Genomic DNA, 13,774 nt, shown 5'->3' on the forward strand with positions numbered 1-13,774 from the left:
TTAATGACTGTCTATACATTAGCAATGCTTCAGGAAAGCAATCGGCCAGACATTGGAAATCGGAGATAATTAAGGAAATTCACTCTGAAATCAGGGAACTTACTGGTTAGGCATTTGTAGCACGTTTGTATAAAAGATCAGAAACCCAGTTTGACTCCTTTCAGCTGAACGGAGTCGTGTCCACACAGCAGCCTGACAGTGCACAGGGCCACCCACTCTTGGCCTTTCGGGAGGATGAGGCACTGTTTCTGGCTGCCCTGCCGGAGGAGAAGTGGAATTCTGACCAAAGCTCCTGGGCTGCGAATGGGCCACTGCACGGGGGAGCTCTGCCCTGGACCTGACAGATGAGGCTCACTGAGTGACTGGCACAGGCATGCTGCAGCGGCGTCAGTTCCAGCAGGGACGGACCAGAGTCGAGGTCTAGAGACCTACTGATGGCCACACCGGGCATCAGAGTCTGAGAACCGGCAGTTAGGTTTGGTGTTGTTCTGTGCGCTGCATCTCCCAGGAGCGTAAAAGCAGAAGGCTTGGCTTGGTTCTAACTTTTACCTGAGACACAGCGAGCTCTCACCCCGGGTGCACTCACCAAATGCCCACAGAGGACAGGGACAGCCGAAGCCAGGAGCTGGGAACCCCGTCCAGCTCTCCCACTTGGGTGGCAGGGACCCAAAGGCTGCTTCCTCCCACGGTCTGTATTAGCAGGAAGCTGGAGTCAGGAGCTGGAGCTGGGCATTGGACCGAGGTGCTCTGATGCAGGACACAGGCGTTTTACCTTGTGTCCTAACCACTAGGCTAAATGCCCACCCTGAAGGCCTGCACTTTATGGCCATAGAAAAGAAAAAAAAGTTATTCACAAAGGAACCAGGGACTCCAGATTTCAGTATTAAATTCAGCTCTAAGAGGGATCAGCAGAATCACCTATGAAGACAAGCTCTAGAAGGGGTGGTGTATCTTTCTTATTAGACATAAGTGATTTAGGGGCTGGCGCCATGGCTCACTTGGCTAATCCTCCACCTGCAGTGCCGGCACCCCATATGGGCGCAGAGTTCTAGTCTTGGCTGCTCCTCTTCCAGTCCAGCTCTCTGCTGTGACCCAGGAGGGCAGTGGAGGATGGCCCAGGTGATTGGGCCCTGCACCTGCATAGGAGACCAGGAAGAAGCACCTGGCTCCGGATTGGTGGCCATTTGCGGGGGGGACCCAACGGAAGACCTTTCTTTCTCTCTAACTCTACCTGTCAAATTAAAAAAAAAAGGAAAAAGGAAGGGAGGGAGGGAGGGAGGAAGGAAGGAAATAAGTGATTTAATACAACTTTTAAACATTCTGCAAAACATGAGACATTACACACCTGTGATGCTTGTAGATGAGGAAGACATTTTGCTTTGGAACTAGATTTAGCTTTAGGACTTCCTAGATAATACCAACTTTTAAATCTGTTCCAACACTTAAAAACTACGCTTGACTGGGGCTGGCACTGTGGTGTAGCAGGTAAAGCCACTACATGCAATGCCGGCATCCCATATGGGCGCCAGTTCAGGTCCTGGCTGCTCCACTTCCCATCCAGCTCTCTGCTATGGCCTGGGAGAGCAGTAAAGATGGCCCAAGTCCTTGGGCCCCTACACCCACGTGGGAAACCCAGAAGGGATGCCTGGCTTCTGGCTTCAGGTCAGCCCAGCTCCAGCCATTGCGGCCAACTGGGGAGTGAACCAGCAGATGACATAGACCCCCCCCACCCCCACCTGCCTGCCTGCCTCTGCCTCTCTCTAACACTCCCTTGCAAATAAATAAAGAAATCTTGAAAGAAAGAAAGAAAGGAAGGAAGGAAGGAAGGAAGGAAGGAAGGAAGGAAGGAAGGAAGGAAGGAAGGAAGGAAGGAAGGAAAAGAAACTACACTTGTATCTCAGTGTCAGTGGGGTATTAGTTCTATGGCCCCATACACAGCAAAATCCACAGATGCTGAAGTCCCTTATATAAAATGGCATAGCATTTGCACATAATATGCATGTCTTCCTGCAAACTTTAAGTCATCTCTAGATAACTTATCATTCTAATACAAATCCCATATATATAGCTGCTAAATCGTATTGCTTAGGGAATAATGACAAGGCAAAGTCTGTACAGTACAGAGGTACAAAGGTAACTTTTTCCTCCAAACATTTCCTCTGTGGTTGGTGCAGCCCATGCACCCATAGGGCTGACAGCGGAGTCTCCTGTGGGGTCCCATTCTCCACACTGGTTGCATGCAAGAAAAAACAGGGTTATTGTACAGGGTGGGCATCGTGGCACAGTGGGTTAAGCTGCCACTTGCAACACTTGTATCCTGTATCAGCGTTCCTGGGATCAAGTCCTGCCTTTGCTTCTGGTCCAGCTTCCTGCTAACGTACACCTGGAAGGCAGCAGATGAGGATCCAAATTCTTGGGTCCCTGCCATCCACGTTGGAGACCAGGATGGAATTTCTGCCTCCTCGCTTCAGCCTGGCCCAGTCCTGGCTGTTGCCGGCATTTGGGAGTGAACCAGCGGATGGAAGACCTCTGTCCGCCTGCTTTCCAAATAAGTAAACTTAAAAAACAAAACCAAAAAACGAGATTGTTAACCTTAGCAGAATGCAGTCAGTGCCTCCGTGCACACAGAAAGTTTGGAACACCCAGCTTTAGCAGGTACCATCTGAATGAGCATTTTCGTATCAAGACAGCGGAGTTGTTTGGAAAATGTAAAGATTCTTAGCACTTACAGGCTGGCATAAAGCAGAAAGGACACCTAGTGAGGACAGCGAGCGAGGATCAAACCCGTTCTGTCAAATCCGCAGACGGCAATGGGTCCAGAGGCACCAGGTCGCCTGAATGAGGTCCAAGTTGCAGTGTTCACACGGCCCTGGCGGGAGGTTGCCCCTCGGGTTGCTGACAGCCTGCGGAACTTCTGGCAGTGTTCTCAGGAACCCATCAGTGTTCAGTGTGATCTTTCCAGCCTGGGAACTGAACGTCACCCCCCCGCACTGGAGAGGTCTGGCCAAACAACTTAGCGTTTATTCTTAGCGTTTATCATCAGCACACAGAGAATTCACCTTGAAACCTTTTTTCCACAGAATCTTCTTTCTTTAATAATAGCATCTGAGCCACAGTCATATAATACTAATTCTAATGAGAAATACAAAATGGAATTTTACTTCCATAAGAGCTCATCCACTTAACATTTTTACAGACAAAGGACTACTATAAATATGTAACATTATGCAGGCTTCTTCCTGCACCTAGTCACAAATCAGAGTGAATACACTGTGTAACCGCTCAGGCACTGAGAGCTTGCAGACTGCTGTATTCACACCACACCTGCCCCACGCCAGAACAATCAGCAGCGCTTTCTACTCCCCTACATGGCACTTGAGCGGCAGAATCGTCCAGGGCTCTCAGCCTTCACCTCTGCCCTAGTTCCTCTCATCACTGCTCCCTAAGCTGAGCCCCTGGAGGCCAGCAAACCTGTCCCATCATTAAACAGCTTCTGGCTTGTGTTATGCCTAACACATGTGTTAAATCAGATGGAATTTAATCACGACACCCAAGTTTACATCACTTCTTCCTAAAATTTCTTGGTAACTAAATAAGGATTATAAAAAAAATTTTTTTCAAAAAGGTACTAGGATCGAAATTTGGAATTCTGTACAAGAAATTTCATATTACACAATAAAATATAGAAATTTGAACCTAAAGAACTCTCAACCTTGAAGATATTAAAAATGCAGATTGGCAGACAGAAAAGTCAAACTTTGATGTGTAGCTTATCAGAGGAAATTAGAAAGTACACTTCACATCTCAATAAAATTGACATTAAAAGGGGAATTCCAAAGTCTAACAATTATTTTTTTTTTAATTCTGCTGTAAACCCCTAAAAAATTCTTAACTGTAAAAAATAAGGCAACTTGAAGTTAGAAATATACACATGAAATTAACCGGATTGCTTGGAGCCAGATGTGGCTGGTCTCTGGTGATTCTGAGCCCAATTTCTGCGAGACGCCTATCCGCATATACTGGTGAAACGACAGCCTCTCTCCGGAGTAAATCAAAGCGTCTCTAAGGCCCTACTAAACAGCAGAACAATTGAGATCTCGCAATCTCATGCTGTCAGGTGCATTACCCTGGAAGAAAATCATGCAGACAGCTTCTCTGAAGAACTCCAGTTGTGCCCCCTGCTTATTATTCTTTGAGGTGGAGGAGGTGGCAGGGAACATAATTCTGTTTGAAAGCTCTTTTGTTTTCTGCTACTTTTACTTCAATGTTACCAGGAACTATTTTTGTATCCTATAAGGTGGTTTGAAAAAAAATGGCAAGTGCACAGTGCTACGTACAATAAGGGAGACTTTTCATAATCTCTGGGTTGTAAGAAGCAAACTTCTCTTAAAAGAGGGAACACAGAGGCCAGCACCACGGCCTAGCGGGTAAAGCCACTGCCTGCAGTGCCGGCATTCCATATGGGCACCGGTTTGAGTCCGGCTGCTCCATTTCTGATCCAGCTCTCTGCTACAGCCTCGGTCAGAAAGAAGCAGAAGATGGCCCAAGTCCTTGTGCCCCTGCACCCATATGGGAGACCTGGGGGAAGCTCCTGGATCCTGGCTTCAGATTGGCCCAGCTCTGGCCACTGCAGCCATTTAGGGAGTAAACCAGAGGAAGGAAGACCTCCCTCTTTCTCTCTGCCTCTCTGTAATTCTGCCTCTCAAATAAATAAACCTTAAAAAAATGAGAGGGGATAGAATATGCTGAAAAAAATGAACAAATACTTGATTAGCTCCCCCAATCCTGTAAAATTCCAAGTTCAAAGAGAAACTGAATCCTAGCTAATAAATAAAAGCACTAAAAGCAGCATTTAGATGAAAATTAATGTGGTGTTCTTAAGTTTAAACCTTTTAAATGAACATTTTTATGTTGTCAAACGGATGCATCAGAACCTATTTACATTCAGTGAATGCTTTGCATTTAAGGTCAAATTACTTAAAATAAATACCATTATAATAAAAATATTTTTGAGACTTGTGAGCCATCTGATTCCTGATTATTTCTATGACAATTAAACAAGTTGGGTCACTCTAGAATTCACTGTAAAATGATCTGGCCACATAGCAGACAGAATGAGACTGAGACCAATTAATTTCCAGATTCCTTTTCCAAAGAGATACTCTCAACAGAAAAGACTGAGGGAAAATTGCTTAGGGATGGATGCAGTGAACACACATCTCATCATAAAGACAATAATATATTCTACCCAAAAATATCTATAAGAGCACAGTGGAAAAAAAAAACACCTACAACTACTTAAAAAGTTACTTTCTTAACCAAAAAGACCTTGTAACTGCTTTTAAAAATCCCAAATGTCTAAACCTTCCAAAAATATTTTTAATAACTCATAAGTGCTATGCTCATTCTTAAGCAATTAGTAAAAGCTTCCAACACAGATATGTTGGCTTGGAGCCATCCTTGTAGAAAATGAAGACCAGAGTCTTCAAACAGGGCTAAATGCACTCATCTTCATCGGGTTTGCCCACTGTTCACTTTTTAATGTGATAGGAGTTTTGCTGGTAGCTGTTCAAGTCCGTTAGCACCACATATAGTGAACTGAAAAGAGTCTTTTCAGAATGACTTAGCGGTTTTTTTCCTTCATGCTTAAGAACTGTAGAATTTAAAGAAATTTATTTCCTGGGTCATGTATGTAGAAAGACCCACTTTCCATCTTGCTGAGCTGAAGGATTTCTCCCAAAGGCTACAAGCATGAAGGGAGGAAAATGTGAAGATACTTTCGCACGTCAACAAATTCAGCAATCACTGATGAGATCAGAAGCTACCCTTTAAATAACTGAGTAAACTGCAAATAAGCCCTTTTCCTCTTGGTAAAGTATTAACTGGACTGAAAAATCACAATGAAAAACTTGATTTTCAATATCCATGAAAAAAGCTTTTTGCTGGTCTCTCAATACCTAGAGACAATGAAAGAATACTGGCAATTAAAATAAAATGTGCTGTAGCAATAACTTTGCTCTTTCTAGTCAACCATGCCAGTGGCTCATTCTTGGCCATGAATCAGTGACGTTTTCACTAAATTACTGTGGCCTCCTAGGACCTTAACTTCCAAGCCTGGATCTGACTTCCTTTACTCTCCCCTCTGGGAAGAGAGGCTGACTAACCAGCTTCTCAGAAGTGATTTTGCAAGGTCAGTGTTATGGTGAGCCGTGGCCATTTGCTACTTGGGAAGTCCACCTCCTTCCTTCTATTGGACAAAAAGTAACCTTCTCTTTGTCTTGCTTTTGTTGTTTTTTTCTTTAGCAGATCAGCCTCTGTAGAAATAGATGTATCCAGGCCTACTGGGGCAGGAGGAAGATGGGGAGGAACGATGCACTCTTTCCACACTTTTGTACGTGCCTGGCTGAAGGAACCAGTGAGTGGCATTTGCAAGGAACAGTGCTCAAGACTAGAAACCACTCACGTTTAATTCCAACATGCGTATTCTGCACACTCACTGCTGAAACTGACAAAATACATTTCTTGAGGTGAGAGGACTTGCTTTATGAGTGTAATAACTAAAAACCACATGTCACTAAAAGAGCTCACCCTAGTCATCATCTTAAACAAGATAAAAACGCACCGTCAGGAAAAGTTTTTGAAAAAAAATGTTTCAACCGGACTCTATGACATCAGAGGACATGAAAGAGCCTGGGGCATACGGTAAGTGCTTGATAAATACATCCTTTCTCCCCAAAGCTCTCCATTCTCCACACCCATCTTAGTCACACCCAGCGCTTCACTCGGCATTCCAAGTCTGCACAGACTTCCTCCAATCCGGAAGTGACTGCGTCTCAGCGGACTGGAGAGTTTTGTAGGAGTTCTCATTTGGCACTGAATAACAAATAAATAAATGCCATAAATGTGGAAAATAATTCACCAGGAGCTTTCGGCCCTCTCCCAGGATTCAGAAATGAAGTCACTGCAGGGGGCTGTTTATTCTGTTGTCATCAGCGGCCATTTCATTGACCAGCTGTTCTATAGACAACTGGATGGCATTCTTGACGAGCGAAGACGCTGTTTCTATCAAGAGCGTCTCATACTGTTCTGAAGTTCTCCCCTCCACACCACCATCATTGTCCACTGAAACTAAGAACGGCTTGGGGACATTTTTCGACCTCTTCACATCGAATTCACTGATTTCCGTGTCTGTGATAATAATGGCAATGGGCTCCATCCTTTTGCTCTCCTCTGCTTGGGGTTTCTCTGCAGGGACGCCATTTTCTTTCCAGTCTGATTCCTGGCGCAATCCAGAGTCTTCGGGCTCAGTCTCCGCCACGGCCACCTCTCTCTCCGAGTCTTCCCGATCCTGCCGGCTCTCGGGGACGCTGTCCTCGGCTTCTGCCTCACTGCGAGGCTCTGCACCTGCAGCCTCGAGCGCACCGGCTGGCTGGGCTTGAACTCCCGGTTCCTCCTCCTCCTCCTGCGCCGTGTCGCTGTCTTTCCCAAGGACGAGCGCTCCCGTCTGCACAGCAGGCCGCCCGCCATCGGAACCCAGCTCCACGGCGATCACTTGCTCCCCGGAAGGCCCGCGGCCGCGGCCAGGGGCCTCAGAGGCCTCTGGGGGCGCCGGGGCCGGCACGGCCTTGGCTGCCCGCTCGGCCGACGGGGTCCGGGCCCCGGTAGTCGACCCTTCCGCCTCTCCCTGGACTCTGCCGCTGCAGTCGGAGTCCTCGAGAATCTGGGAACGCGCGCCCTTCTTGCCCCCTCTTGAGAATTTCACGCAAGGAATCTTCAGTCTGGATCTTGGCCTCTTCTTGGGCAGGGCGGCGTCCTCGGCTCGGACGTCGGACCGCGCTTCCTCCTCCTCAAGCCTCTGCGCCTGCGCGGAATCCGCCCGCTTCCGGCGCGTCACGAGGCGCTGGAGGGAGGCCCAGGCGCCTGCGCGCCGCGGGGGCTGATGGGAAGCTCCAGCGCCCGCGGGGCCAGGGCCGGGCCTGGCGGCGGCCGGGCCCTCAGAACCCGCCGCGGGCTTCGGCTTTTGCTTCGGCGCCGGGGCTGCTTTCTTCCTTCGCTTGAAGCACAGCGTGGCCGCCTGGTCCCCCGGCCTCTCACCCTGAGGGCTGGCTTCCGCCGAGCGCCCCTCCTCCTTGTTCTCGACCTGAATTTCGGAGACCGAGGTCTCCATCTTCACGCTGCTCGCCCTCGTTCCTCCACGGAACGCTCTGGCTCAGCAGCCTTCGTGGCCCAGAGGTGGGCAGAACGCACACGGCCCGCGCTCCCTCCAGGTGGGTGCCCTCCGTTGCCCTTACGCCATGCGGTCGCTGCAGGCGGCTGTGGGCACACGGGGCCCGCGGGCTCTACGGCTTGCAGCGTCTCTCTCGGATGTCTTCATGGAAGGTCTTCACTCGATCCATTTTTGCTTTATTTAAAGATGAACCTGGGGAGAGAAGAGACAGCGGTGTTTCATTTCTCCACGAGCCTTTCTAGAGACTGTTGTAGTCGACTGCAGCTGTTACTGCACGTGTTTGCCATACAGTAGCTCTCTGAAGTGACTGGACAACAAAAACTGGGGTTTACTTCTGGCCTATCAAGAAGCTTTCAATGCGAATCTATTTCGTGCTTTTCCCTTCCTTAAAAACTTCGGGCGGGGGGCGGGGGTACAGCGCTGTGGCATAGCGGGTAAAACTGCTGCCTGCAGTCCTGACATCCCATATGGGCGCCGGTTCCAGTCCCGGCTGCCCCACTTCCGATCCAGCTCTCTGCTATGGCCTGGGAAAGCAGTGGAAGATGGCCCAAGTCCTTGGGCCCCTGCACCCGCGTGGGAAACCTGGAAGAAGCTCCTGGCTGCGGATCGGCGCAGCTCTGGCCGTTGCAGCCAACTGGGGAGTGAACCAGTGGATGGAGGACCTCTCTCTCTCTCTGCTTCTCCTTCTCTGTGTAACTGACTTTCAAATAAATAAATCTTTAAAAAAAAAAAAAAAAACTTCATTACGTCTGCTAGCAGTTCTTTAGTTGTGCTGTCCTTATGAACTGTCCGTGACCCTCCGTTGCAAGTTTAGCAAAGAACAAAGACCAACCACACTGAAGGGCAGGGTGACAAGCAAGCTAATGCCATTTGGATCACGTGTAATAAAGAATTTCCCAACTGCCAAGGACTTTAGAGATTGAGAAGCCACATGTCCAGCCAGATGAGCTAGAAAGGGGGCAGCTGGCTTGCTGAGAGCCAGAGTTAGCACAAGTGCCTGACTCCCGGTGTTCTTTCCATTCTACCAGACGGTTTCTGTTCTAAAAATGTGTTGCATCACGGAGGTGCTACTTCTCAAACATACTCTTTGGAAAATTTAACATTACTGTCATTTGTCACTTTTAAATCAGCTGTATAATTCTGGCATTTTCACTGGAGTGTCTGCTGTTCAAACTTCTCTACCATAATGTACACAGTGGAGAGTCAGTCATTGAGCGACTTTTTTTTTTTTTTTTTTTTTTGAAGATTGATTGGTTTACTTGAGAGGCAGAGTTACAGAGAGAACGGTAGAAACAGATCTGCCATCCACTGGGACCAGGCTGAAGCCAGGAGCCAGGAGCTTCCTCCAGATCTCCCATGTGGATGCAGGGGCCCAAGCACTCGGGCCATCTTCCTCCTTCTTAGGCACATCAGCAGGGAGCAGGATCAGAAGTGGAACAGCAGGGACTCAAACCAGCTGCAGGGGATGCCAGTGTCGTAGTTGGCAGCTTAACCTGCTATGCCACAGTGCCAGCCTTGTAATTGAGCAACTTTTGCATCTTAGGCTGTGTTAAGCGTCATAGTTACTTCTCTAATCTCTACTATCATGTAAGAGGGCTTCAAATCAAAAGATTGGTTTAGGAGCTGGGGCTTGGCCTAGTGGTTAGGACACCATTCGGGATAACCATGTGGGCTGGAAGACCAGCTTCGTGGCTCCTGTCTCCAGCTTCCTGCTCATGTGCACCCTGGGAAGCTGCAGTGGTGGTTCAAGTGTTTGCCACCCACACAGGAGACCTGGATTGCATTCCCAAATCTCAGCTTCAATGGACCCAGTCCTGGCCGTTGCAGACTTTTTGGAAGTGAGCCAACAGATGGAAGTTCATGCCTTCTTTCTCTGTGTCTCTGCTTCATAAATCATTTTTTAAAAAAGATAAGTTTGGGGCTGGCGTTGTGGTGCAGTGGGTTAAACCTCTGGCTGCAATGCTGGCATTCCATGTGGGTACCAGTTCCAGCCCTGGCTGCTCCACTTCCAATCCAGTTCCCTGCTCATGCACCTGGGAAAGCAGTGGAGAATAACTCAACTCCTTGGGCCTCTGCCACCCACATGGGAGACCCGGAAGCTCCTGGCTCCTGGCTTCAACCTGGCCCAGCCCAGCCATTGCAGTCATTTGGGAAATGAATCAGCAGATGGAAAAAATCTCTCTCACTCTGCAACTCTGCATTTCAAACAAATAACATTTTAAAGAAATAAGTAAAAAATTAAAAGTTTGGTGCAAAAAATTGAAATCCACAAATATAGAAGAGATCTTCACAAACTTCATGGAAATGAAAACGACAAAATGATGCATGAATTTCAAGTTTTTTTTTTTTTTTTTGGTGTACAAATAAACATCTTTTCATTGCATTTTCCATAGTTTCTGAAGTCTCCTCGTACTACAGAGTGGATGGCGTTCTCACCATGCACAGATGAAGCAGTGGCCCCACACTTCCCAGCACAGTGGTAACAGAGCTCAGATTCAGTCCAGATCTGCCTGGTCCTGAAGCCTGGTGCTCTGAGGTGGTGCTCTGTGAGTTTCACCAGAAAACCAACTGTCTGGAGTGGCTAATCTGCAACAGAACCATTCATGTAGATTCTTGAACAGTGTTTAACGGCCATTTTATTAACCGTAACGCAGCCCATCAGCTCAGCCTCGAACCAAGGCTAGACCGAATTCTTGCTATTCTGAAGCCAAACTTTTGAAATCCTTTATATTTTACTGTCTTGGTCAACTAAGTCAAAAAAAAAAAAAAAAAAAGCCTAAGATAAACTGACAAGCTATGCAATCAGCAAATAGATTAGTTTCATGTACACATAAAGGTGCATTTGAAAAGGAACCCACAGAATGCTACCCAGGCACCCAAGAAAGAAGGAGTGAGGCCTCGAAAAAAAGTCATATGACCTAAAATAAGCTAAGAGACTCTTTCCTCAGACGGTTTTTATGCAAATCCCTCACGTGCGTCTCATTTAGGAAGCCCTTGATTCTATGAACTAGAGAAAGAACTGGAACCCTGAACATCCGTGTACAACCTAAGCAAATATTCCCTTAGGTTGCATCCTTCATGCCTCTAACAGAAAGAATCCTTCTAGAACCACGATGGAATTCAAATCTAAACGTCTCCCGGTGCCCCTCTCACCTAATGCCGCGGTAAGCGCTGGACTCTGAGCTGGTTAGAACTCTAAGCCGTCTCACCTCTGGTGGGTTCTCAGCCCCTGAGCCTTTTTTATTAAGGAGACGGTGTTATTCCTGATCGAAATACTGAAGTCAGATCATGTTCAGGAATGTGTCATCTGCAACTAACCTGGATTGCTCAAAGACAATTTCTTCGAGACGCTCGGGTGAATGCATATCACACTGCAGAAATAAAACAGCCACACACACACATTCTGACGGGGTGGGGGTGGGGGTGGGGGGGCTCAATCTGCAGACAGGAGACCTCTGCAGGTGACTCGCCCTGGAGCCTCCCGAGACCCTGCTGTCGTCGCCGCAGAAAGCAGAGCACCCACGACCCCGCAGCAGCCAGGGCCCTCGACGCTTCCTCCTGCAGGGAGTCAATCTCTCCTCCTGGCACGATACAGAGAGCCCAGGATAAAGTCCTCAAAAAAGGAAAATGCCGGGGGCGTGAACAGAGAACCCAGCTTCGAGCTCGCTGCAAAACGGTAATGGCCAGGAACCCATCACCACATCTTACCTCCCCCCGCCCCACCAAAAAAAAAAAAAAAAAAAAAAGACGGTAAGGAAGGAAAAAAGCTACCGGGCAGCCCCGGCTTCCAGGTCGCGCTGCAACGCCAAGCGGGAGGGTGGGCAGCGTGGGCAGGGGCGGCCCTGGCTGCAGATTCCTGCTGACCAACGAGCGCCCGCCACCTCGGGGCGCTCCGCAGCCCGCGCCCGCCGCCCACCTCCCGCCCACCCCGCCGGCCAGCCCGGCCACCCTCCCGGACACTGCCCCGGAGCCTCCTCCCCGCCCTGCCTCCACTTACCCAGAGCGCAGGGAACGGCCAGCCTCGTTCCCGGGGTCGGGGGCGCGCCCCGGCAGTCGGCGAGCCACAGTCGCACCCGCAGCCAGCAGCCCTCTGCAGCGCAGGGACCGCGGCCCCGCAGCGCCCCCTCCCCAGCAGCGCGGGGACAGGCAGGCAGCGGCGCCAACGCGCGCGGAGCGGGCGGGGGGCGGCGCCGGGGCGGGGCTCGGGGCCCCGCCTGCGAGCCGTGGGCCCCGCCACGTGCGCCGGCCGCGCAGCGGTCCCCCGCAGCGGGTACCCCCATTGGACCCCCGCAGCGGATCCCCGCGGGGCGAAGGCGGGAGAACATCGGGGAGAGCGAGCGAGCCCGAAGATGCGGGGGAGACGGGGCAAGCAGCAGTCAAACCCGGTCTTAAAAATTGCTCTTCCCACATTGCAACCCCCCTCCGCCCCAAGCTTGAACGTGAAGGGCAGATATCACATTTCCAGAAGCAGAACTGAAAACCCTGCGCAGAGCAGTGAGGTGTCTGCTGGAGAAGTTCGTGGAGGGGCGGCGGTTGTGCCCCTTGGGTTAAGCTGCCCTGGGCCTCGCTGTTGGAATCTGGGCTCCTCCGCTTGCCATGCAGCTTCCCGCCAACGCACACCTGGGAGGCGGCAGGTAATGGCCCAGGGGCTTGGGGCCCTGCCACCCAGGTGGGAGACCCCATGGCGTTCTGGGGTCCTGGCTTGGGCCCTGGCTGTTGTGGGTAGCTGGGGAATGAACAGGTGCATGGAATATCGCCCCCACACCCGCCCCGTCATTCTACTTCCCAAGGAGGTGAAAAATAAACATTAAAAAAAAGTAACGGGAAAAATGGAACTGAAAGATAAGTGTATTTTGGTGCAAACGCTTTCAAGCCACGCATAATTTTCTCATAACATACGTTTTCCATGAACTCGCTGAAGACCCCCTTGTATGTGTGCGGTTTTTGAAGATTTTGGCACCAAAATAAACATCGTTAAATTCCTTTTGCCTGTGAGGATTCTGAAGCGCCTTCCTATGAAAGGAAACTGGCGTGGGTTTGGGAGGAAGGAGGTTAGCGCGGTCCCTTGCCGAATGGGCGCTCAGACCTCTGCTTCCTGTTTGGAAGCCTGCCGAGGGAGCAGGGAGCACCGTCCGGGTCTCGCGCGGGCGGCAGGGACTCAGGCACTGAGCCGTCCTCTGGGGCCTCACAGGGTGTGCTGTGTCAGAGCGGGAGTCGGAGCAGAGAGCAGAGCGCAGGTGCTCCCGTGCGGACACGGACAACTCGACCAGGGGGCGCAGAGCCTGCTCCCTATCTTTTATACATTGCTTATTCCCCCAAATCAGCTGAGATGCTTACACGTTACCCACGTCGCCCTTCACACACCCCTAGATCCTGCTTAACCTTGCCCCTCTGGATCGACAGAGGGTGGGCAACAGGAGAGGACATTGTACAGTACCAGTCCTCATCACGGCCAAGTGCACGGCCGTGCCCTGCAGGTGCCACCGTTGGCATGGGCTAGGCTCTACATTTGCATGGGGTTCCTGAACCTTCAAGCAATGCACTAGT

General features: G+C 50.0%; 1 protein-coding gene across 1 annotated transcript; it reads right to left on the bottom strand.

Annotated features, from left to right (window-relative positions):
- Positions 1-3,591: 3,591 nt before the first annotated feature.
- AKAP5 (A-kinase anchoring protein 5) lies at positions 3,592-8,167 on the bottom strand. The gene has a single exon (XM_089322839.1). It carries the CDS (start codon positions 8,165-8,167, stop codon positions 6,959-6,961), a length of 1,209 nt encoding a protein of 402 aa, XP_089178965.1. The 3' UTR covers positions 3,592-6,958.
- Positions 8,168-13,774: the final 5,607 nt, after the last annotated feature.

The sequence above is a fragment of the Oryctolagus cuniculus genome, chromosome 20 (genome assembly GCF_051225735.1).
Source record: "Oryctolagus cuniculus isolate XC-2025 breed Fujian yellow rabbit chromosome 20, ASM5122573v1, whole genome shotgun sequence".
NCBI lineage: Eukaryota > Metazoa > Chordata > Mammalia > Lagomorpha > Leporidae > Oryctolagus > Oryctolagus cuniculus.

Excerpts from the sequence above, each read along its gene's own strand:
- AKAP5 (XM_089322839.1), bottom strand. The coding sequence starts at position 8,167 with ATGGAGACCTCGGTCTCCGAAATTCAGGTCGAGAACAAGGAGGAGGGG.